The sequence below is a fragment of the Saccopteryx bilineata genome, chromosome 10 (genome assembly GCF_036850765.1).
Source record: "Saccopteryx bilineata isolate mSacBil1 chromosome 10, mSacBil1_pri_phased_curated, whole genome shotgun sequence".
Classification (NCBI taxonomy): domain Eukaryota; kingdom Metazoa; phylum Chordata; class Mammalia; order Chiroptera; family Emballonuridae; genus Saccopteryx; species Saccopteryx bilineata.
Window position 1 is genome coordinate 62,231,789 of NC_089499.1, and position 25,450 is coordinate 62,257,238.

General features: G+C 37.3%; 1 protein-coding gene across 2 annotated transcripts in view; it reads left to right on the forward strand.

Moving 5' to 3' along the window:
• Nucleotides 1-25,450, forward strand: part of APPL1 (adaptor protein, phosphotyrosine interacting with PH domain and leucine zipper 1) — a 41,422-nt gene that overhangs the window by 8,348 nt on the left and 7,624 nt on the right. The window contains exons 3-21 of one of the 2 annotated variants that reach the window (XM_066245371.1): nucleotides 1,697-1,756; nucleotides 2,849-2,920; nucleotides 5,839-5,926; nucleotides 7,363-7,404; nucleotides 7,933-7,991; nucleotides 8,842-8,988; nucleotides 9,809-9,891; nucleotides 10,633-10,791; nucleotides 12,636-12,824; nucleotides 14,844-14,886; nucleotides 16,539-16,595; nucleotides 19,655-19,746; nucleotides 20,138-20,320; nucleotides 21,651-21,703; nucleotides 22,286-22,460; nucleotides 22,553-22,589; nucleotides 24,004-24,150; nucleotides 25,008-25,058; nucleotides 25,352-25,441. In XM_066245371.1, coding sequence (XP_066101468.1) covers nucleotides 1,697-1,756; nucleotides 2,849-2,920; nucleotides 5,839-5,926; nucleotides 7,363-7,404; nucleotides 7,933-7,991; nucleotides 8,842-8,988; nucleotides 9,809-9,891; nucleotides 10,633-10,791; nucleotides 12,636-12,824; nucleotides 14,844-14,886; nucleotides 16,539-16,595; nucleotides 19,655-19,746; nucleotides 20,138-20,320; nucleotides 21,651-21,703; nucleotides 22,286-22,460; nucleotides 22,553-22,589; nucleotides 24,004-24,150; nucleotides 25,008-25,058; nucleotides 25,352-25,441 — 1,827 coding nt within the window. The remainder of the gene's footprint in view (nucleotides 1-1,696; nucleotides 1,757-2,848; nucleotides 2,921-5,838; nucleotides 5,927-7,362; nucleotides 7,405-7,932; nucleotides 7,992-8,841; nucleotides 8,989-9,808; nucleotides 9,892-10,632; nucleotides 10,792-12,635; nucleotides 12,825-14,843; nucleotides 14,887-16,538; nucleotides 16,596-19,654; nucleotides 19,747-20,137; nucleotides 20,321-21,650; nucleotides 21,704-22,285; nucleotides 22,461-22,552; nucleotides 22,590-24,003; nucleotides 24,151-25,007; nucleotides 25,059-25,351; nucleotides 25,442-25,450) is intronic. The other variant, XM_066245373.1, reaches the window with a different exon arrangement.

Sequence of the window (25,450 nt, forward strand, 5' to 3'; positions counted from 1 at the left end):
CCGTTCCTGTCTGTCTGTCCCTATCTATCCCTCTCTCTAACTCTCTCTCTGTCTCTATAAAAAAAAAAAAAAAAAAAAAAAAAAAGAATCTTTAAGCTCATGAGGAGAGAGAGTGTGTCAGTCTTGTTTCCCAGTGCCTAGCCCTTACCCAGGCTCATAGTAATATACTTGTTGAATGATGAATGAACATTAAGTATTTTGTATTAGAGGACTCACATTTCAATTACTAATGTAAAACCATATAGTACTGTAAAACTAATGTATAGTTTGCAGTACTATAAAAATGTGTAGTAATACAAGAGTTAGGAAGATTGAAGCATCTACCCCTCCTCCCCAAACCCAGTAAGGGCTTATTGAAACTTCCTGATAGCGACCTTTGCCTAAGATTTCACTGAAAACCCCATATTGTCACCCTTATTTTCCCTAATCATGCTTTTAACATTATGGAATATGTCTTCCCCTTTTTTGAGTGGAGGATTTGAAAGTAGTTTGCCTCTATCTAGTGAATAGAGGTAATAAAAATGATATGTAGCTTTGGGGCACAGGAAATAAATTTAAGAAAATAGTAATGACTAGATATTCTTATTGAATGGGGATAAGAGTTGAGGCTTAGTTTATGAAACTTAATTATAAGCCTTAACAACAACCTGGGTTCTATAATAACCTTTCTTTGGGATTAAGTATACTGACTTTTTTCCCTTCTAATTTTCTCTCCTTTCTGGACTTACATTTTTATTATGTACTTAAAAGTTGTTGTGGTAGTGTTTATTTTTTCTTTCTGATTGGTCTCCACCAATCAGGAAGGAAAAAAGTTTGATGTTGACCACAGTTTGGTATGTAAAAGAAATGTTATTTTTGTCATTATATTCATCACTAAAAAAAAAACCTTTTTAATTAAAAGTGTATTTACTTGCTATGGCTCTGTAGCTATAGTTTATATTTTATGACTAGGTTGGCCACATTTTAGTTGTATGTTATTAAGCTTATCATGGTCTAGTATGAGCATCCAGGGAGAAGGAGAATCAGTTGTCAATATAGAATCTCTTAAGATGTTGTTAAGATATGTACAGTTTACTTCTGGCTTTAAAGCTTTAAAAATATTTGCCTGACTTGTGGGTAGTGCAGAGGATAGAGCTTCGACCTGGGACGCTGAGGTCCCAGGTTCAAAACCCCAAGATTGCTGGCTTGAGTGCAGGCTCACTAGCTTGAGTGTGGGGTCACTGGCTTGAGCATGGATCAGTGACATGACCCCATAGTTGCTGGCTTGAGCCCAAGGTCGCTGGCTTGAGCAAGTGGTTATTGGCTTGGCTGGAGCCCCCCAGTCAAGACAGGTATGAGAAGCAATTAGTGAACAACTAAAGTGCCACAACTATGAGTTGATGCTTCTCTTCTTGTCTCTCTCCCTTCCTGTCTCTAAAAAAAAAAAAGCTTTAAAAATATTTAATTTAATGCTTGTTTTTTTATTAAAAACGTGCATACACCAGAAACCCTGCTGAATTCCCTGATGGTATGTATTTCAAGGTTTGAGTTTCCCTTTAAAGTGCTTTAATAATAGTTTCCTTTCCAGTGGTTTAGTGAGGAGTTTGGAGAACATGTACAGTGTTTATGTTCAGTGATAAATAAAACTAGCGTAGTTATCTTCAACATTTTTCTTTCTAGTAATTTTGTGTTAATTTGAATTAATCTTTTTTTATAGAATGAATTAAGTGCAGCAACACACCTGACTTCAAAACTTTTAAAAGAATATGAAAAACAGGTACTGTATATGAAAGTTTTAAAAGCATAATTTAAAATATGCAGTGTTACAGTATCTGTGTTGTTAAGTAGACTTTCTCATCAAGAATCCTAAGTGGCCTGACCTGTGGTGGTGCAGTGGATAAAGTGTTGACTTGGAACACTGAGGTCACTGGTTCGAAACCCTGGGCTTGCCTGGTTGAGGCACATATGGGAGTTGGTGCTTCCTGCTCCTCCGCCCTTTCTCTCTCTCTCCTGTTTCTCTAAAAATGAATAAATAAATTAATTAATTAAAAAAAAAAGAATCCTAAGTGGCCTTGACCAGTTGGCTCAGTGGATAGAGCGTTGGCCCAGCGTGTGGGAGTTCTGGGTTTGATTTCTGGTCAGGGCACACAGGAGAAGTGACTGCCTGTTTTTCTTTCCCTCTCCCCTTCTCTCTTTCTTCCTCTCTTGCAGCCAGAGGCTGGATTGATTTGAGCTTTGGCCCCAGGTGCTGAGGATAACTTGATTGGTCTGAGTGTCTGCCTCAGGTGCTAAGGATAGCTCTGTTGATTCTAGCATTGGCCTCAGACTGGGGTTGCTGGGTAGATCCTGGTTGGGGTGCATGCAGGAGTCTGTCTGTCTGTCTGTCTCTTTATCTCCTCTCCTCACTGAAAAATAAAGAATTAAAAAAAGGATCCTAACCTCTTTTGAATTCACAGAAATTAATTTGGATATGCCATTGGAATTTTGTTATAGCGCTTATAGCTAATTTTAATGATTTAATCTTAGATATAGAGGCTACCTAATTTACCTCTCTTCTTTTTATAAATGAAGAAACTATGAGGCTTGCTTAAGTTACACAACTGGTTATTGGAGGAATTGGAGCTAAACACAAAATCTTTGAATTTCTAGTATGTTGTGCATTCCTATTTACCATGTTAATTGATTGCTTAGCAACATTTTAAGTAGTATTTGCTAATTATATAAATTATTTTGTTAAAATTATATTTTTAGAGTTTACTTCAAAATTTTAGAAGTTTTTTGAAGTTATTTAACAATTTAAATTTTAATGTAATTCACAAAAGATACACCACATTGATCCTTCACCTCATCTCTGCTTCTCACCTTTCAGCGTTTTCCATTGGGGGGTGATGATGAAGTTATGAGCTCTACTTTGCAACAGTTTTCAAAAGTTATAGATGAGGTAAGTACTTATTTTATCTTGCTTGAATTAGTGGTCTTATAATTAAGTTACTCATATTGTTTAGCTTTTTGGTGTTTTTTTTTGTATTTTTCCGAAGTGAGAAGTGAAGGGCGGCAAACAGACCATGCGCCTGACCGGGATCCACCCGGCATGCCCACCAGGGGGCGGTGCTCAGCCCCTCTGGCGTGTCACTCCGCTGCAATCGGAGCCATTCTAGCACCTGAGGTAGAGCCCATGGAGCCGCCCTCAGCACTCGGGCTTACTTTGCTCCCATGGAGCCTTGGCTGCGGGAGGGGAAGAGAAAGAAAGAGAGAAAGGAGATGGGGAGGGGTGGAGAAGCAGATCGTGCTTCTCCTGTGTGCACTGGCCGGGAATCGAACCTGGGACTTCCACACGCTGGGCTGACACTCTACTGCTGAGCCAACCGGCCAGGGCCTTGTTTAGATTTTATCGGGAACTTTTATTATGATTATATGAGGAAGTCTCTATTAATTGAAAGATTGCTATTTAAGAAGAACCTTATTTCCACATTAGTGGCTGTCTTATAAAAACAATACTTTGTCTGATTTTTAAAAAATTGTTTTCGCCCTGGCTGGTTGACTCAGCGGTAGAGCGTCGGCCTAGCGTGCGGAGGACCCGGGTTCGATTCCCGGCCAGGGCACACAGGAGAAGCGCCCATTTGCTTCTCCACCCCTCCGCCGCGCTTTCCTCTCTGTCTCTCTCTTCCCCTCCCGCAGCCAAGGCTCCATTGGAGCAAAGATGGCCCGGGCGCTGGGGATGGCTCTGTGGCCTCTACCTCAGGCGCTAGAGTGGCTCTGGTCGCAACATGGCGACGCCCAGGATGGGCAGAGCATCGCCTCCTGCTGGGCAGAGCGTCGCCCCTGGTGGGTGTGCCGGGTGGATCCCCGTCGGGCGCATGCGGGAGTCTGTCTGACTGTCCCCGTTTCCAGCTTCAGAAAAATGAAAAAACAAAAAAACAAAAAAAACAAAAAAAATTGTTTTCAAGGAGTAAACATATAGATATGTTCTCCCAGTCCATGTAACAGTCTTTCATTGGCTTATTTGATGTATGCAGGCTAAGAAGAGTTAAACTGAGCTATACCTAGGCTCTTTATGGTTTCCTTTTTTTGCCATTGGACATTTTACTATTTAGTTCATTAATCCTTCCATTCCAAATAGCCAGTATCAATTCTTAATTTCTCTAACTAAGCTCAGGACAACTCACTAAATAAACCCCTGGAAGTTAGGAGGAAGAAAGGTGGTGAGAAATGTCCATACCTATTCTTTACTAGAGCAGTGAAAGCTCACATACACCATTAGATAGTTCTATTTTTTTCTAGTGTCTTAACTGAAAAAGTAATTTTTTTGAAATATTTTAATAATTTATTATAGCAAAATATTGTCCCAAAGGATCAATATAAAGAATATTTATAGGAAATAGAATTTTTTAAATTGTGTATATACATAATATAAAATTTACCACTGGTGACATTTAGTATATTCACAGTGTTGTGCATCCATCAGCTCTAATGTTCCAGAACACTTTTGTCATCATCCCAAAGGAAACCCTGTGTTCATGAAGCAGTCACTTTCTCTTTTTCCCTCCCCTTGCCTCCTGGCAACCATACATTTGCCTTATGTCTGTATGGATTTTCCTATTTTGAATATTCCTTATAATTTATGGATGTTTGTGTCTGTCTTCTTTCACTTAGCCAAATGTTTTCAAGGTTCATCCATGTTGAGTATATGTCATATTTCATTCCTTTTTTTGGCTAAATAAAATTCCATTGTATGAATATACATTTTATTTATCCATTTATCAGTTGATAGACATTTGGGTTGCTTTCCTTCCATCTTTTGGTGGAACTATTTTAATGCAAATAGTATTGCTATGAGCATTCATGTACACATTTGGGTGTTGTTTTTTTTTTAACCTCCTTTTTCAGTTCTTTTGGGTATATATGCCTGGAATGAGATCTCTGGGTCATATGGTAGTTTTATGTTTAACATTTTGAGGAACCACCAAACTATTTTTCACAGCTTCTGTACAATTTTATATTCCTACTGGTAATGTAGGAGGGTACCAGTTTCTCCACATTCTCACCAACACTTGTTTTTATCATGTATCTCATTGAAGTGGTTGTGAAGTGGAATCTGATCATAGTTTTGATGTGCTTTTTCCTGATGGCTGACAATATTGAACATCTTTTTCTGTGCTAATTGACCATTTGTATATCTTGGATGAAGTGTCTATTCAGATGATTGCTCATTTTTTAATTAGATTGTCTTTTATTACTGAGTTTAAAGGTTTGTTATTCTAGATACAAGTTCCTTATCAGATATGTGATTGGCAAATATTTTCTCCATCTATGGATTGTCTTTACTTTCTTTTTTTAAATTTTTAAAATTTTTAATTCATTTTAGAGAGGAGAGGGAGAGACAGAGAGAGAGAGAGAGAGAGAGAGAGAGAGAGGAGAGACAGAGAGAGAGAAGGGGGGAGGAGCTGGAAGCATCAACTCCCATATGTGCCTTGACCAGGCAAGCCCAGGGTTTCGAACCAGCGACCTCAGCATTTCCAGGCCGACGCTTTATCCACTGCGCCACCACAGGTCAGGCTACTTTCTTGATAGTAGCCAATGGTGCACAAAAGTTTTCATTTGATGAAGTTCAATTTATATTTTCTTTTATTGTATGTGCTTTTGGTGTCATGTCTAGGAAATCATTGCCAAATCCAAGGTTATCTATCCTATGTTATCTTCTAAGATGTTACGTGGAATTTTTTGACTGTATATTTTTAGTTATATCACATAAGTTCTAGTGTTCTTTTATTATCAACACATTTTACTAGATTTTGTTTAGTTTACATAATACTGGTTAAATGTTTCTATCATTGGCCTTCTTGGTTTTTCTTTTACTAGCTTAGCTCTTGTCATGCGGTACTTTCAACACAGCTTGCTGATGCCATGATGTTCCCCATTACCCAGTTTAAAGAAAGAGATCTTAAAGGTATTGAAGACAAGTTTGTTTTTACTTTCATTAGCTGTCAGAAGATCTATACCTGTAAAATGCGTGTTACTCTATGCCTTAACCAGTTCTGAATGCACTTCTTGTTCCACTTTTACTTTAATTAGTCACTAAACATTTACAAGAGCTCCTGTTAGACATTAAACTAGATACTGAGGAGTACTGATATAAACAGGATGTCACTTCACTTGAGAAAGCCTAGAAAAGGATATGATAAACAGATAATAGCGATAAACTGCGTCATAATTATGGAACGAGCAAGATGTTGTGAGGGCTCAGAGAAGGGTGTCAGAAAGGCTTCACCAAGGATGTCACATGAGCATTGAACAGTGAGAGGAGTTTTCCAGGAGAAAAGAGTCATTAGTCTATTTGAGGGACTAGAAGCACAAAGGTATGGGTTGTAGAATATGTGGCTTGTTTTGAGAACGACCAGAAATTCAGTGTGGCTACAATGTTGAATATGGCATGGCAGAAGTCACATAGATTAGTTGGGACTAGATTATGCTAAAGGTGTTTGACTTGAGATAATAAGCCAAAGGAAGTCTTTAAGAAGTAGACAGACATAATCCCCTTATTTTAGAGGGTGGAATAGAATGAATTTGATGTCTTCGAGAATGGATTAGGAAGTTGTGAGAGTCCAGTGAGGTATGACCAAGGCCTGAATTGAGACAGTGGCACAGGAGATGGAGATGTGTTTATGCCCCAGAGTGGTAGGAGGCAGGAGTATTGGCACATCTAGCAACCCACGATTTAGTTGTTTGGGGTGTTCCCCCCCCATTTAGCATTATTCAGTGACAATAGAGTTTTATAGAATTGGTTCTGCTTTTTCATAATTTATAATCTTAGAAAATTATACAGATTTATTTATAAGATATGTAAATAGAATAAAATATTAAACTAATAGATATCAGTGCTGGTAAAATATTTAAATTATATTGGAATAAAAACTAATGTATTTTAGAGATGGAGTTAATATTTGGGGTGGTAATCCTCAAGAATAGTCATTCCACGGTCAAGAAACAGGATCTCTTTTCTCAGTCTAAGGAGACTAAATGTCATAATCTTATAAAATGTTTTTTGTTTCTCATTCAGCATTTGAATTTAGTAGAGTCAATATCAAAAGAGTTAAGTTTGATTCTGGTACTAAGAATATTTGCATATCTTAGAATTTGCATTGGTTTTAAAATTTGTTTTTGTGTCGTATTACTGATTTGCGACAAGTAGATTTTATGAAGGTGTAACTGTTGCTAATGATAGTAAATGTTCCACAGATTAGCTGGAACACATAATAGAATGTTGAATTATGAGACATTATTTGGAGTTTTAATTATAGCTTAAATGGCAGTTACTGTTTTCTAAGCAAAATTGAAGATATTTCATAAATATGCTACACTGAAATTACTCTTGAACTTTTCCAGAAATATTGACATTAAAAGAAGTGTTTCAGATTGCTAGTAATGGTAAGCTCTTAATACTTTACACAATTATTTCTTGTAATGACATGTTCTTTTTTATCAACACAAATATATGGCCAGATTCTATGCAATAACTGGGAAAACAATGAACCTAATTAAAATTTTAAGTGAATATTATTTAAATCAGTGTTAAGTTGTGCTATAAAAAAATTTAAAAGGAAATTAAATCAAATCTTATGATTTGCTATCTTCATAATACCTAAAGAGGTGATACATTTTTCCTGGCTTGTTTTCCTACCTATTTCAAGTTTTCTTTAATGAGCATTTACTATTTTGTACTAAAAATACTTTTATAAACTTTTAGTGGATTGCAGTTTCCTTTGAATTAAATGTTTTTACTAATTTAATAAGTAGAAACATACTTTATGGGAAATTTGGATAGGGAAACCTTTAGCTGGAGTGATCATATGGTAGGGGGCTTTTATCTTGCTTTAGTTGAAAGACCATTTAAAGCATTTATAAGTTTTGCAAAGTCTTGTTTTATTGTTGTTAATAGCCATTCTTGTTTTCCAGATCATGATGCAGCAATTAACAGATATAGCCGATTGTCAAAAAAAAGAGAAAATGACAAGGTCTGATACATACTAACTCCTTTAGTATTGTAGTTAACAACTGTTTCATTAGGTGGTCTAGGTTTTCTTTCTTTCTTTTTTTTTTTTTTGTATTTTTCTGAAGGGAGAAGCAGGAAGACAGAAAGACAGACTCCTTCATGCGCCCGACCGGGGTCCACATAAGCCCATCTGGGCCGTTGCTTCATTGCAACCAGAGCCATTCTAGCGCCTGAGGCAGAGGCCATAGAGCCATCCTCAGTGCCCGGGCCAACTTTGCTCCAGTGGAGCCTTGGCTGCAGGAGGGGAAGAGAGAGACAGAGAGGAAGGAGAGGGGGAGGGTTGGAGAAGCAGATGGGCGCTTCTCCTGTGTGCCCTGGCTGGGAATCGAACCCGGGACTTCTACACGCCAGGCCGATGCTCTACCACTGGGCCAACTGGCCAGGGCCTGGTCTAGTTTTTCTTGTTTAAAAATAGCAACCAGCACTTACTTGGTATGTTTTGCATACTGCCCTTAGTTAGTCTTCTAATTATTTGAAAGCCATTGTGATCATTATTAATTAAACAATAGTATTCTCTCTTTAAACAAAATAATTTTCTGTTGACAAAATTTTATAAGTAAATATAACTATTCCAAAAATTTAATTGATGCCCAGTATATAACATTGCCTCCTTTTGTTTTGTATTTTGATAACAATACTTTTGTTCTGTTATTTGACCCTGTATATATTCCAAAAAATCTGCGATAAAATAGTTATGCATGCATAATTCAGTACAATTCTGTCATGAGGACCTCATGTAGCAGTGGCTGTGAAGAACAGCTAAAAATAACTCAAAATTAAATAAATAATATTTTTGATCTTTTCACTTAAAGGTGAAGTATGAAGTAACAGAAGATGTCTACACTTCCAGGAAAAAACAACATCAGACCATGATGCATTATTTTTGTGCATTAAATACTCTTCAGTACAAGAAGAAAATAGCATTGTTAGAGCCTCTACTGGGGTACATGCAAGCTCAGGTGAATACTACACCGTGTTTGGATTATAACTGCCTTAAAAATTTTATATTAAATATAATATTTATGTTAAATATAAGGATATTATATTATAAATTAAGGTCAAAATACAATTTTGTGCCTGTGTTATAAAAAGTCACTTGAAAATGTCATCAGAATGTTATTTTAAGGAAGTTAGGGAGATCAATTTTCCTCACAGATGAAGATTTAAAATATTTTATGGTAAATGAAACCTCCTAACTTATATTTAGATCAAATGGATTGTGCAGTTGAACCTGTCTGGAGCTTCCACTCAGTCTTGCTTTGTAATAGACCTACAAGAGAAGTTTGTGTTTGCTTCATGTTGCTTGCATACTTCCTGAGTTACAAATGTGAAGAAACTCTAAAATGTCCCAAGAGGTGTGCATCAGGAAGGGGGCAAGAAAATTAAATTTGAGTAATATAAAATGAGAAGGCAGCTCCTAAAAATAAGAGTTTAAAAAAATTTGAGTATTTCTTCAGGGATGAGTGTTAATATTGTTTATCCATATAACTTACTTGAAATGTTTTAAAATTTATTTCCCCATTTAAGAAAATTGCTTACCATATGCAGGTATTAATGTATAAAAGGATGTACAGTGAAATTTAAGTTTATCTTCTGCAGTGGCTTCATGCCCAGTACAAGTCATAAACTACAACCTGTGTTCACACTACTAGGGATAATCCTTTGTTTTTTACTTACCCATGTATCTTGGAATTTGTTTATATGATTCATTTAAAGTATTTTGTTTGTATATGTGGGTGTTTCTGTTCAACCTCCCACTCTCATACCCTCTTCCCTCAGATAAGTTTCTTTAAGATGGGTTCGGAAAATCTCAGTGAACAACTGGAAGAATTCTTAACAAATATTGGAACAAGTGTACAGAAGTAAGTATTTTCTTTCTTGAAATTGAAAATGAAGTTATGTGAATAACTAGTTAACAGCTAAATGTCATCATCTAAAAATATTTGCCATTTAATTTTCTGTGGGACTGGTTTCCCTGCCATGAGAATATTTCTTGCATGGCTCATGGACACTTCTCGTTATTTTTCCCATCTTTTCCACAGAATCTGAACTCTGAATTTCATAACAGTGCCAAATCTGGTGGTATTTTATTGATTCTAAACTAAGTTTTATGTCTGGATATAACAGAAGCATAGTAGTAATTATCCATAAATGAATTATCTTTATAATTATCTGAATTGTGGGGGATAAATGGGATATTACTAAGTAAATCTTGTTTATACACCATGAAAGCTTAAAGAGAGAGAGAAAGCAGTTTTAATCACGTGCACAAGTATAAGCAGTGATGTGGTCAATTTGAGGTATAGAAGGAGATGAAAATGATTGTTGTTTTAAAGGCATAGGATAGAACATATGCAATCCCTCTAAAGTCAGACATTGAATGTGGCTTCATTAGTTTTTGAATTTAGTATTGTTTGTAAAATATCTAAGTTTTAAATACAATGTAAAGCTGTTCTATAACATGTTCATATTAACTTTAACCACCCATACCACTGCTGTTCTCTTTAAGAAAGTATATACAAAACAGAGTACAAATAATGCCATTTAGTAAGTAGTGCTTTGTTTGTTTTGGTTGGTAGTAAATAACCTGTTCTCTATGATAGTGTTCGCAGGGAAATGGACAGTGATGTAGAGATCATGCAGCAGACAATAGAGGACCTGGAAGTAGCCAGTGACCCTTTATATGTGCCTGACCCAGATCCTACGAAATTTCCTGTTAATCGAAACCTAACCCGAAAGGCTGGATACCTTAATGCTAGGAAGTAAGAGAACTATTGTTATTTTCATATATTACATATCATTTAAGGTAGTAGCAAGTGAAGATAACACATAATTTCTATTGTCTGCCAAATTGTTTTGATTTTACTAAAGGTTGAATCTTTTTTTTTTTGTATCCCTCCGAAGCTGGAAACGGGGAGGCAGTCAGATAGACTAGACTCCCGCATGCACCCGACTGGGATCCACCCAGCATGCCCACCAGGGGGCGATGCTCTGCCCATCTGGGGTGTCGCTCTGTCGCGACCAGAGCCACTCCAGCGCCTGGGGCAGAGGCCAAGGAGCCATCCTCAGCGCCTGGGCCGTCCTTTGCTCCAATGGAGCCTCGGCTGCGGGAGGGGAAGAGAGAGACAGAGAGGAAGGAGAGGGGGAGGGACGGAGAAACAGATGGGCACCTCTCCTGTGTGCTCTGGCCGGGAATCAAATCCGGGACTTCCGCACGCCAGGCCGATGCTGTACCACTGAGCCAACCTGCCAGGGCCAAGGTTGAATCTTTTTATAAGGGGTATTAGTGTTTATGTGGACTTTTCGATCTATGGGGTACATGAATAATTTTCAAAAGTAACACTGTTGCATGACTGGGTGGTGGCGCAGTGGATAGAGCATCAGACTGGGATGCAGAAGACCCAGGTTTGAGACCCCGAGGTTGCCAGCTTGAGCACAGACTCATCTGGTTTGAGCACAGCTCACCAGCTTGAACCCAAGGTTGCTGGCTTGAACAAGGGGTCACTTGCTCTGCTGTAACACCCCCAGTCAAGGCACATATGAGAAAGCAATCAGTGAACAACTAAGGTGCCGCAACAAAGAATGGATGCTTCTCATCTCTCTCCCATCCTGTCTGTTCGTATCTATCCTTCTCTCTATCTCTGTCACACACACACAAAAACACAAAAAAACTGTTTAGATACTTATTGAATAATTGAGAATTATTTTAAAATGTGAAACCAATTTGAGTTTAAATAAATCTAGTGTAATGTGCCTGACTAGGCGGTGGCGCAGTAGAATAGAGTGTAGGCCTGGGATGCTGAGAACCCAGGTTCGAAACCTTGAGGTTGACCGCTTGAGCGCGGGCTCATCCGGCTGAGTGCAGGCTCATCCGGCTTGAGTGCAGGCTCACCCACTTGAGCGCAGGGTGGCTAGCTTGAGCATGGGATCATAGATATGAGTCCATGGTCATTGGCTTGAGCCCAAAGGTCACTGTTTTGAAGCTCAAGGTTGCTGCCTTGAGCAAGGGGTCACTTGTTCTGCTGGAGCCCTCCAGTCAGGGCACGTATGAGAAAACAATCATTGAACAACTAAGGAGCCACAACGAAGAAAATTGATGCTTCTTATCTCTCTCCCTTCCTGTCTGTTTGTCCCTGTCTCTCTCTCTCGCTTAAAAAATAAAAACAAACCTAGCATAACATGAAGGTTATTAAATGTTATTTATCATGCTTTAAAATATATGTACAGTAATTATACCATCAAGTCAAATATTATTTTTTACCTGAAGATAGGATAAAGCAAGTTAGCCCTAGGAATAAAATAAATTCTTTTGTTTTGAATTTATGCCCTTGACAAGTTGAACTATATCTTATGGAGCATCATTAGAACAGCTGCCATTTGATAATTCCCAGTCTCTTTTTGGGAATATATACACACACACTCCCATAAGTGGTCAGCATACATGAGTTTATTTCAGAGACTGAAAAACTGATACTTATCTTTTCTAGGCACCTTGGTGCTTTTTTGCAAACTGGTTCTTTGTGATGTACTGTATCTTGTATGTCTGGCTTATGACGAGATTTCACGTGTGTTGTTATTAAAGAATGAATGTACTTGCTTCATTTAGTAAAACAGGTTTGGTGTCATCTACCTGGGACAGACAGTTTTACTTCACTCAGGGCGGAAACTTAATGAGTCAGGCCCGCGGGGACGTAGCTGGAGGCCTGGCCATGGACATCGACAACTGCTCAGTGATGGCTGTGGACTGCGAAGACAGGCGGTACTGCTTTCAGATCACCTCTTTTGATGGGAAGAAGTTCGTATTTTTTTCTTGCTATTAATAATTCTGTAATATTTTAAACTACTGAAATGCAGGATAATTCCTTTTCATTCAAATGCTTTATAGATATTTTAGGCTTATTATGTATTAAGATAATTTTATTGTAGAAATGAGTTGAATTTTCCTTTCTGACCTGCTTAAATGATGTCTTAATATTTTAAGGTTATCAAAGTGAGGTCATATGGCAAAGATTGTGATTTCATGTTGAGACTAGTCATTGAAAATCCTACATGGTGTCAGGAACACAGCACTAGTTAGTGGAAAGAGCCCTAAACTTGGGATCAGGAAATTCAAATTCTGGACCCACTACTTATTGTGTAGGTTTAGACATAGTATTTATAAACTCCTCTGAGCTCCATTTTTGTACATGTAAAATTGGGGGTGGAGGTAATATCCCAACTTTGTAAATTGTTAATGAAAAATAGAAATTTAACATGTAATGTGCCTATCATGTACTAGCTAACAATGTTATTTTTAGATGCTAATTAAATATTTCTCATCAAATTATTTAGCCCATTAATGTTTATATGCCATCTAAAATTTTTCTATTACCTTTGCAATAAGTGAGTATATATAGAACAAATTTTGAATATCAAAAGGAGTATGAAAAAATAGCTGTAATCCCACTAACCAGAGCAGTGATTAGCTTTTTGGTCTGTTGCCTTACAGTTTTTATTTTAATTAGTTTTTAAATAGTTGAAGAAATACTGTATATGTAATTTGTATTTGAATTCGCTTATTAAAAACACTTTATAATGGTTATATTATAATCCATTTAAGGATATATACCATAATTTAAAAATTTTCCTAATGATGGATGTTTATTTGCAGATTTTTTCCTACTTAATTAAAATATTGTTTTTTATCTTTACTGTTGTTCACAACAGCTTCAGGTTCTCTGAAAGTCATTTCTCCCCATCTTTATATACAATAATGTTATACCTCACTATCTTCAATCAAAATGGTTGTTTAATTTCATATTTCTTCTATAAACATAATAAACACCAATTGCTGTTTATCAGTTATTGTCTAGATCAGGGGTGCCCAAACTACGGCCCGCGGGCCGCATGTGGCCCCCTGAGGCCATTTATCCGGCCCCTGCCGCACTTCCGGAAGGGGTACCTCTTTCATTGGTGGTCAGTGAGAGGAGCATAGTTCCCATTGAAATACTGGTCAGTTTGTTGATTTAAATTTACTTGTTTTTTATTTTAAATATTGTATTTGTTCTCGTTTTGTTTTTTTACTTAAAAATAAGTTATGTGCAGTGTGCATAGGGATTTGTTCATAGTTTTCTTTATAGTCCGGCCCTCCAACGGTCTGAGGGACAGTGAACTGGCCCCCTGTGTAAAAAGTTTGGGGACCCCTGGTCTAGATGTTGGAAGTTTCTGGATTCATTTATCAAAATTATCAAACTGTTATTAACTTGCAACGAATACTTACCTTTTTGTATTATCAATTTTTTGCTAATGCTTATGGTTTTCCATTTCACATTCCTGGTTTGATTCAAGATTAGTGAAAATTATTTTTTTCTCTAACTCTTAAAACATGCATATCTATAGAAAATAAAATCACTTTTAGTGATTAATATATTGAAAATTTTTATTTGACTATATTCAATGAGAAACAGTCAATAATGAAGTAAAATTGGTGTTTTAGGGTCTGTTATTAATATTTGAAATATGTGTCTCACAAGGAAATGGATTATCTTTGTCGCTGTGTGTGCACTTTTTTTATAGGTTAGGCTGTCATCTGAAAACTAGCACCTGTTTCCTTTCGGTAGATTTTAGCATAGATATAGCTCAAGTCAAGAGTCTTCCTGATGCCTCTGGTGGTTTCTTTCTCCTAAGATACTAGTTGGTTATGTGTTCTGGGTGGATTTATTATTTTTTTTATATTGATTGGTTTTATATGTGCCTTTAAAGATAAAAGGTTTTTTCAAATTGTGTTGAAATTTCTTTAAAAACATTGAGAGTCATTTTTTTTTCTTTTTGACAGATCTTCAATTTTACAAGCAGAGAGTAAAAAAGACCATGAAGAGGTAATATTTTATCTAGTTCATTTCTTCAGCAACATCTTAAGATATTTTGCTGATGACAAAAATCTATTAATGTGTTCATTATAGAAAATTGAAATATTCTGGTTAATTAAAAAAATATATTTTAATAAAAGGTTATTGTCCTTAAACAACATTCTTAAGTTTCACAAAGAATTTTATAGTTGGACCTCTGAGGAGAGACCTTAGAGATCATCTCTCTCCTGTCTTTTTAAAGGCTCCGATTCAGGAATGACCTTGTGACTGTTGCTTTCTGGCAGGCTGTTCATATCATGAGGTGACAGTTTAATTTACTTGCTTCTCTCAGCAACCCTCTAAGATAGTGTTTGTTACATTAAGAATGTAGTGGCAGCAGGTGTGGCACAGCAGAAAGCAACTAAAGCTTAAAACCTTAGGGAAATGAAAGACAAAAACAAAAGTTTGGGAGTGTCTGTTCTTTCTCACGAGTATTTTATTTCTGGCTCCATTTTTACTTGTAGTACACCAAGTATGGAAGGTAAGTTATGACTAAGAACTGACACTTCAAAACTGTCTTGAGAAATAACCTTAAATGAAACGGTATTATAGGTTGATTTTGAGCCATTTTAGTTGGTATTATAATTGTGTTGGTAAAAGACAAGGTTAACAATTATGTAGCGATCTATTTTTACTTACTTCTCATGAAAAAGAGTAGGTGTTAAAACTTTGGTCTCTGAGGAACACAGACAAATGTCTGCTCTCTGCCAGGCTTACCAAATAGAATAATAGTTTAGTTTAGTGAGGCTCATTAGGTACTGGTACTCTCAAGAGTGAAACAGAAGATGGGAAGTAGAGAGTTTTCTGTGTTAATTTTATATAAACCTGAAAGAAAGGAAGTATGTAAAATATATTCACCAGGAATATATTTAGCTCCTAATTTTTTTGCATTGGTGTTAATGATATCTGAGTGAGTTAATGATAAGTGAGGATTAAAGTGGAAGTGATATAAAAAGACAAATATAGACTACTAAATTGTAATTTAACATGATTGCTATATTTTTTTATTTTCTTGTATGAAATAAATTTGGGGGTTAAAATAATAGATTTAATATTCTGTTATACCCTCAAATATTATACATATATATGCTATGTATATAGGAACATATTATAAGAAATATGTTACTTCTCCTGAAACATATTTCATTCAAATATTGAACATTCCTGTGGAAGAGAGGCATTATAGAAAAAAATGTTGGCCCTGGCCGGTTGGCTCAGCGGTAGAGCGTCGGCCTGGCATGCGGGGGACCCGGGTTCGATTCCCGGCCAGGGCACATAGGAGAAGCGCTCATTTGCTTCTCCACCCCCACCCCCCTCCTTCCTCTCTGTCTCTCTCTTCCCCTCCTGCAGCAAAGGCTCCATTGGAGCAAAGATGGCCTGGGCGCTGGGGATGGCTCCTTGGCCTCTGCCCCAGGTGCTAGAGTGGCTCTGGTCGTGGCAGAGCGACGCCCCGGAGGGGCAGAGCATTGCCCCCTGGTGGGCGTGCCGGGTGGATCCTGGTCAGGCGCATGTGGGAGTCTGTCTGTCTCTCCCCGTTTCCAGCTTCAGAAAAATGCAAAAAAAAAAAAAAAAAAGAAAAGAAAAAATGTTAATCATATTTTTCTATTTATTTCCTCTTGCAGTGGATCTGTACAATAAACAACATATCTAAACAAATATATTTAAGTGAAAATCCAGAGGTAATAATTTTATTTTATTATATCTGTATCAAGCAAAATTAAATAATTTTGTGGCTAATACAGCTTTTATAAATTAAGCCATAATTCTCAAGTTCTGTACTTTTTAAATTTGCCCTTGATAGGGTAGCTTTAATGTATCATGTATATAAATGAGTATCTGGTCTTCCTAGAACCAGCACTGCAAAAGTGGGCAGTTTTTATAAAAAGGTTAGCCATCACGGTCCTAGAACAATAAATTATTTCAAAGATTCTGAAATCAGTCAGTGAACAAATATTTACTGGGTACTGACCTTGTGTTTAGCGCTGTGTTGAGCACCATGGAGAAGGCAGATAGAGAAAAAAAAAAAGCCATGTACTCTAGTCTCCAGGTGCCTATGTGTATGGCAAGGCAAAACTAAAACTTTAACATTTCATACAAAACAGTGGGTAATTGAAAACATAAAAAGCTTAAGGTTTGAGAATGTTAAAATCAATGTGCACTTGCCCCTGGCTGGGTAATTCAGTTGGTTCAAGTGTCATCCCAACATGCCAGAGTTGCAGGTTTAATCTCTGGTCAAGGCACATACAAGAATCAACCAATGAGGGCATGAATAAATGAAACAACAAATCCATGGTTTCTCTTTCTTTCTCTATTCCTCTCTCTCTAAAAATCAATTAAAGATCAATATGGACTTTAGTTTTTAGAGAAAACTATGGAGATGTTGAAAACTTTAGCTAGGTAGGATTTGTCTGTTTTGAGGAAAAGAGAAGATTTGCAGATAAGAGAACAGAAACAAAAGCACAAATATAGATACGGTATGAATCTAGTAGTATAATTGGATTTGAGGGTTCTTGTTGGAGTATAATAAAGGGAAATATGCATACATACCAATCGCCAGATCTTAAAATGCATTCAGTAGGTCTAGGGCAGGGGTCTCAAACTCGCGGCCCGCCGAACAATTTTGTGTGGCCCGCAGACTAATCCATGAAGTTCAAAATATTTTGGATAAAATTAAGTAAGCCTAGGGGCCTACTTGTATTTTTCATTTCTCTAGCATCCTAGCTAGATATTATTAGCTTAGTTAACAGCAGTTGTGATGTGAACTACAGTTTCTGGTCATTTTGTGACACTGAGTAAACTGCATGTATGATTGTGCTTGTACTGATTTTTTTTTGTTTTCAACTGCAGTGAGAAAAGTGTTGCGTAACAGTTGCCTTTTGTAGACCTAGTGCGGCCCGCCGAACGGCTGTGATCTTGCTCTGCGGCCCACATGCTGAGTTGAGTTTGAGACCCCTGGTCTAGGGTGAGGTGGTCTGAACTCTTAATTTTGTCAATTATACTTTGAGTAGCAAGGTATTAAACCAGATTAAACTCAGCAGTGTAGACATAGCCATAGGTGCAGTCTAAACAGACAAGCAGAATCCAGGGGTATAGAGGCTCTGGAAGGAATCAAGTGGGTCCATACTGCAGTGTAGTTGGGAAAAGACTTGGTTTAGGACAGGAGCTGTCTGCTCTGCCAGTCTTGGTGGGCCTAGCTATGCTATGAACCAAGGCGCCTCCCAGGGCTGGGCGGGGACTAATGATTTTATTTAAAGCAGAACAAGGCTAATTTGTCTAGAAAGTCCTCACCCTTCTAAGTCTTAAATCATTATACTGTTGGTATAATGGTTGATTAGATGGGAGTATCTAGGGACATGTAGGAGTCAGTTATCATAGTTCACGCAGGAAATGAGAGTCTGCACTGAGGAAAGAGAAGAAATAATCATAGAAACAGGTAAAAAGAAATTGGGCTAGTTACAAACAGGACTGATGTAAAGGATGAAGGAGGTAAAGATGACTTCCAGGTTTTAAGCCCAAGTGAAGGGAACATTTTGAAAGAATTCTTGTGTGTGTGTGTGTGTGTGTGTGTGTGTGTGACAGAGACAGAGAGGCGGGTAGGGGGCAGACAGAGACAGACAGGCTGAAAGGGAGAGGGATGAGAAGCATCAATTCTTCATTGCGGCACCATAGTTGTTCATTGATTATTTTCTCATATGTGCCTTGACTGGGTGGCTACTGCAGATTGAGTGACCCCTTGCTCAAGCCAGTGACCTTGAGTTTCAAGCCAGCAGCCTTTGGGCTCAAGCCAAGTGAGCCCATACTCAAGCTGGTGAGCCCATGCTCAAGCCAGTGACCTTGGGGTTTTGAACCTGGGTCCTCCATGTCCCAGTCTGACACTATCCACTGTGCCACTGCCTGTTCAGACAAGAGTTTTTTTGTTTGTTTGTTTTTTAATCATGTCTACAAGGTACCACTCTAAACATGTATGATTTGGATGACTAGAAAAAAGTTATATATTTTTAATTAAAAAAATTTATTTATTGCTTTTAGAGAGAGAGGAAGGGAGAGAGAAAAAGAAACATCGATCTGTTTTTGTATGTACTCTCACCAGAGATCGAACCGGCAACCTTTGTGTATTGGGATAACATTCCAACCAACTGAGCTGTCTGGCCAGGGCTAGCTGGTGTTTTAAATAAAAGAATAAGTTTACCAATATTTCTTATAGAAAGCTTTCTTAGTTTCAGTTTTTGGTCTGAAAATATCCATGATAATTTTATCAATTAATAAACATATACGTATTTCTGAGTATAAATGTATTCTGGAAAATAATGAAAACTTCAGCAGCAGAGTTATAAAATATTTTTATATTTTATGACTATTTCCTACTCCTAAATGTTTCTATTTAGCAAATGTGTTGAATGTCCAGTATGCCAGACACTGTACTAGGTCCTAGCAAGACAGACCTTATTCCAAAAAAAATCTCATAGTTAAAAATGGAAAGAAAAAAACAATATTTTCTAATACATATATTAGTAGAAAAAAAATTGATCCCCCATACATTTATAGGAAGAGAAAACACATAATGCTGCAACATTAATTTAATGTATCTTAATATTAAGACAAAGAACATGGAACTAATTTAGTGACTTTAATTTATATTTTATGTGTAACTCAAGAACATTGACAATTCAGAGAGTTCTATTCAAACTTTTGGTTTTCTTGCTTTACTAAAGTTAGTCCTTTTTAAAAAAAAATATAGGAAATTGCTGCACGAGTAAATCAGTCAGCTCTGGAAGCTGTCACTCCTTCCCCGTCTTTCCAGCAGAGGCACGAGAGCCTCCGGCCCTCAGGGTGAGTTCACAGACTTAGGGGGGGGTTATTAGAAAACTGTATGGGGTATTAAAAATATTAGTGAACACTTCGATTTTAGCAGTGCTGCTTTGATTAGCATGAAATAATTCCCTAAATAACATAGAAATTATATTTCCAAATTTACCAGCAAGAGTGCTCAATAAATGATTCCAAATTTCCCTGGTGTTTATCTCTAGATTGAGGTGATTTATCTTTTTAAATTTAATAATTAGAAGTCTATTGTTAAGTAGCTATGATTTGGGATCGTGTCTATTAAAATTTGTTCTGTTCTTGTCACTGACTTACAAAGTCATATTTTCTTTTCTCATAGTTCTAAGTGTTCAATTTCCAAAACTGAATGTAATTCTGTCTTACTTTCTTCTGTGCTTAGACAATCCCGACCATCGACAGCTCGAACTAGCAGTTCGGGATCCTTAGGATCTGAGTCTACAAATTTAGCTGCCCTCTCTCTAGATTCTCTTGTTGCCCCAAACATCCCAATACAGTTTGACATCATTTCTCCTGTGTGTGAAGATCAGCCTGGGCAGGCGAAAGCCTCTGGCCAGGGCGGCAGGTGAGTGATGGCATCATGGGAATATTGTGCTATGGTCTGTAAGGTTTATGATTCCATTTCCGTGTTTGAGAGTCACCTCTTACGTATCATGTGCATCAACTATGTGCTATTGTTTTTAATTACCTACCATAATTTTGTAGGGAAGAATCAAGACAGGTCTTTCTCTTTGTTTTTTGCTTCAGATAAATGAGTTAAGATAATTTAGCTTTAAAAATATTTAATTCTGTATTGCTTATCAGATCTCCTATGGTATTTGCTATTAAAAATGCAGAAGAAAGCTGACACTCCTGTCTTTAGGTCATGATATTTTTTAAATTCTTGAAAATAATATATGTGATATACGTTTAATAGAAAATATTCTCTTCATCAGAATAAGAAATCTCCAGGAAAGTACTAAATCATTATCATACAATGAATTATTAATGAACCATCTTTTGTTTATATAATGAGAAATATCCTTGTCAAAGCATTAAAATTTTTCTTTGGCTGTGGATGAAGGAAATGTGACTTATGGCAAATTACTTATTAAGCAGGTTGGATTCCTAATGAATTGATATTATATTCAATTGGAAATACATGCTGTGACCAAGAAAAAGTAATTTACGTTTGATCACAGAAATATACTTAGCATTTGATATAGTAGGTCAGACATGTATTAGGGAGTTAATTTTATGTTAACTTAATCCAGAACCATTTAGCTCTTTGCTTACAAAATTTACTTTGAATTGTACTTTTTTACCTTCATTGTGGGTGTGCAAGAGCCAAGCACACTAAGGAGGGAGGCAGCTTTTATCTTTAGTTAGCTTTTCTTCTTGCATTCTATTACATATGCCTTGAGAAGTACAGGTCAAAACTAGAAAATGTTGAAATTATCATAGTTAACCTGTGACATGTACTTAGAGAATCTAAAAAGAGGTTTTTACCGTCCCAGGAAATGTCTGATATTTTTCACAAGTAGCTAAAATTGAAACTAAATCAGCTGTTTCTCTGTCCTAGTTTATTTAAATTCATGAAGTTTTACAACTTGGTTCATTATAATGTTGTGTGTGTGTGTGTGTGTGTGTGTGTGTGTGTGTGTGTGTGGCTGAACTTCCAGTCCATCCACGTTTTCTAAAATGCAGCAACTTTGAGTTCAGCCTGTAACTCAGTGTGAGGGCTGGGACCTTCATCAGAGTAAGATGATCATCAGCAGTGTTCCTTAACAGGGTGTTGTGTTTTAGAGTTTTATTTTAAATGTATGTGCAGAGTTTTGTGACTCAGTTTTTAACTCTGGTTTCGGTGATAGGTATTCCTTCCATGTGGCTCATTGGTATTTTATAAAACTTTTCAGGCGTACAAATCCATTTGGAGAATCTGGAGGAGGTACAAAATCTGAAACTGAAGGTAAAACAGACGTGCAGTATTCTTATGTTTTATAAATTCTCAGCAGTAAACTGTGTGAAGAATTTGTTGTTTACATTTGTTCTGCATGTTGTATTAATCACATTTTTTTTTCTTTTTTACTCAAAGTACACTTAAAGCAACAGAACTTAATTGGACTTAAGATTTTGTTATTCACATAAATTTGTTGAATATTACACTTTTGACTTCATAGTCAGTTGCAGTGCATAAGATATCCTTTTAGTTTTTCTTAACAGCAGATGTTTTCTTCTGGTACTGGAGCATAACTTTTTTTTCTTTTTCTGGTAGCTATTTATTTTTATTTAATTTCAAACTTACAGAAGAGCTGTAATAATAGTGCAAGGAATTCTTATTTGTCAGAGCCACCAATTGTTGAAACAAATGTTTGCTATTTAAATTTGAGACCTTAATTTTCCTATAACTTGAACACTGTGTTTAGGCATTATCTATATACGTATGCTAGGTTGAATTTTTCACTGGCAAATCTAAAAGGCAGTATATTTTATTCTTTAGATAAAGAAATGTGGAATTTAAAAATACATAATATACCTTCTTCTGTTTTAGATTCTATTCTCCATCAGTTATTCATTGTCCGATTCCTTGGTTCTATGGAGGTGAAAACAGATGACAATCCAGATGTTGTTTATGAAACAATGCGCCAAATTTTAGCTGCCCGGGCCATCCATAACATCTTTCGTATGACAGAGTCACATTTATTAGTCACTTGTGATTGTTTGAAGTAAGTAACCTCTCCCTTAAAAACTGTAGGAAAAATGTTTATATAATTTAGGCCTAATTAAAATTTGTTTTCCAAATTTTTAATTATTATAGGTTAATTGATCCACAGACACAAGTTACAAGGCTCACGGTGAGTTCTACATGTTCAAAGCTTTAAGTCTCTTTGGGATCATACATTTATTACATCTTTATTATAATCTTGATTCTATAGGTTCAGATATGGTAGTATCAATTAATTGGTCTTTTTTTTTTTTTTTTTTTTTTTCATTTTTTCATTTTTCTGAAGCTGGAAACGGGGAGAGACAGTCAGACAGACTCCCGCATGCGCCCGACCGGGATCCACCCGGCACACCCACCAGGGGCGATGCTCTGCCCACCAGGGGGCGATGCTCTGCCCATCCTGGGCGTCGCCATATTGCGACCAGAGCCACTCTAGCGCCTGAGGCAGAGGCCACAGAGCCATCCCCAGCGCCCGGGCCATCTCTGCTCCAATGGAGCCTTGGCTGCGGGAGGGGAAGAGAGAGACAGAGAGGAAAGCGCGGCGGAGGGGTGGAGAAGCAAATGGGCGCTTCTCCTGTGTGCCCTGGCCGGGAATCGAACCCGGGTCCTCCGCACGCTAGGCCGACGCTCTACCGCTGAGCCAACCGGCCAGGGCTCAATTAATTGGTCTTTAGGCTGTTATAATTAAGTCTATGGCCATCTCCAAAAAATTTACACTTGAACATTCCATGAAACTTAAGGAATCATTGCAGTCTGGTGTGATACATAGTGTTTGTCCCTTAGCTGGGAGCACATATCATACACTGAAGAAACTAATAGTAGGGCCTGACCAGTGGTGGCGCACTGAATTGAGCATCATCCCAGGATGCTGAGGGCCCCAGTTTGAAACCCTGAGGTCACTGGCTTGAGCGCTGGCTTGCCAGCTTGAGTGTGGGATTATTGACATAATCACAAAGTTGCTGGCCAGAGCCCAAGATGTTGGTTTGAGCCCAGGGTCGCTCACTAGCTTGAGCAAGGGATCACTGACTCTGCTTGAGCCTCTGGTCTAGGCACGTATGAGAAGCAATCAATGAACAACTAAAAGTGAAGCAGCTACACGCAGATGTTGCTTATCTCTTTTCTAACCCACTTTCCCGCCCTTTCTGTGGCTTGCTCTCTCTCTAAAAAAAAAGAAAGAAACTAATAGTAGGAATTAAAAGGGGAACATGATTGAGTTTATTTTATAATTAGCTATTTTGAAATTGTTGAAGTATGTGCTTCTATATAGTAATTTCATCATATATGCCACCTTTGTTACTGAATTTGACTTTGTAAAGTGTGTTAATGACTAATAAAATCAGTATTCAACAACCTTTTATTTTGCCTGGCAATTCAAACCAAATATTATTTGTTTTTGGATTACCATCTGTTAAGAAAAAAAACCTAAATAGATAAATGTTCTATTTAGGATGTTTTTGTAACTTAACACGAGCTTGTTATATTTAAGAGTGTTGTTGTAACGGCTTGTAAAATCTCATGTTTGCTTCTGATGTTTTCTGTGGCAGTTTCCATTACCCAGTGTAGTTTTGTGTGCTACTCACCAGGAAAATAAGAGGCTTTTTGGATTTGTTCTTCGGACAACTGGAGGGAGAAGTGAAAGTACCCTGTCATCAGTCTGCTATATATTTGAATCAAACAATGAAGGAGAAAAGGTACCTGGCTTTTCAAACTGTGTCTCTGTTTTAAATACATATCATAATCAAAGTTCTTAGTAAGATTTCTGGAAAAAACTCAAACTTTGCCTACCCAGCTGAGTTGCTTGACCAAAGCCTATTGCTCTGAAGAGAGCTGACCTGATGTATTGGGCCTTCTGAGTTCTTTAGACCTATGTCTTTCTAGCCATTGATAGCTAATGCAATCTCTGGCTTCATTAATTTATCCTGGGAATGCAATATAGTCCCTTAATCAGCTGTTTTCTGATGTCTTCAGCTTAGAGTGGTATCAATAGCTGCTTGCTACATTCTTTACAGACCTTACTATCTCAGAAATGAATTTGAGGCCCTAGCCAGTTGGCTTAGTGGATGGAGCATTGGCCCAGTGTGCAGATGCCCTAGGTTTGATCTCTGGCTAGGGCACATATGAGAAGCAACCATCTGCTTCTCTTCCCCCTTTTCTCCCCCTTCCTCTCCCACTTCTCTCTCTCTCTCTTTCTCTCTCTTCCCCTCTTGCAGCCAGTGGCTTGATTGGTTCGAATGTTGTCCCTGGGCACTGAGGATAGCTTAATTGGTCTGAGTGTCAGCCTCAGGCGCTGAGGATAGCTCGGTTGATTTGAGCATTGGCCCCAGACTGGGATTGCCGGGTGCATCCTAGTCAGGGTGCATGCGGAGTCTGTCTCACTATTTCCCCTTCTCTCACTTGGTTTTGGGCCTGTAACATTCTTAAATCAGATTTTTTGAAAGCACTGTATTATAATGAGTTACAAAACTAATTACATCTGCCATTTGGATACTTGAAATTATTACCTTGATGTGAGAACTGCCTGAGTTTTTCCTACTTTTCCCCCTTTTAGATTTGTGATTCTGTTGGACTGGCAAAACAGATAGCTTTGCATGCAGAACTGGTAAGAATCCAAGTCACTTAATTATCCAAGAATGTTAACTAAAGTAATGTAAAAATTTTCATATTGTCAGATAAATAAAATGATTTTACTAAGTAAGGTTAACATTGGATACTGTTGCTGATTTGACATTTAGAGTTTGGGTAAATGGCTAATCGAGAATGTAAATTCCTCACGCACTTTCTCATATAAATGCAGAAAATAATTTGAAAAGGTTACAAAGGTATTAATTGAAAAGTCTAAAATTTAAAGTTATTTCATATTTAATTCATTAGTTGTATTCATCTGTTCTTCAGGATCGTAGGGCATCAGAAAAACAAAAAGAAATAGAGAGAGTAAAAGAGAAGCAACAGAAAGAACTCAGTAAACAAAAACAAATTGAAAAGGTATGCAAG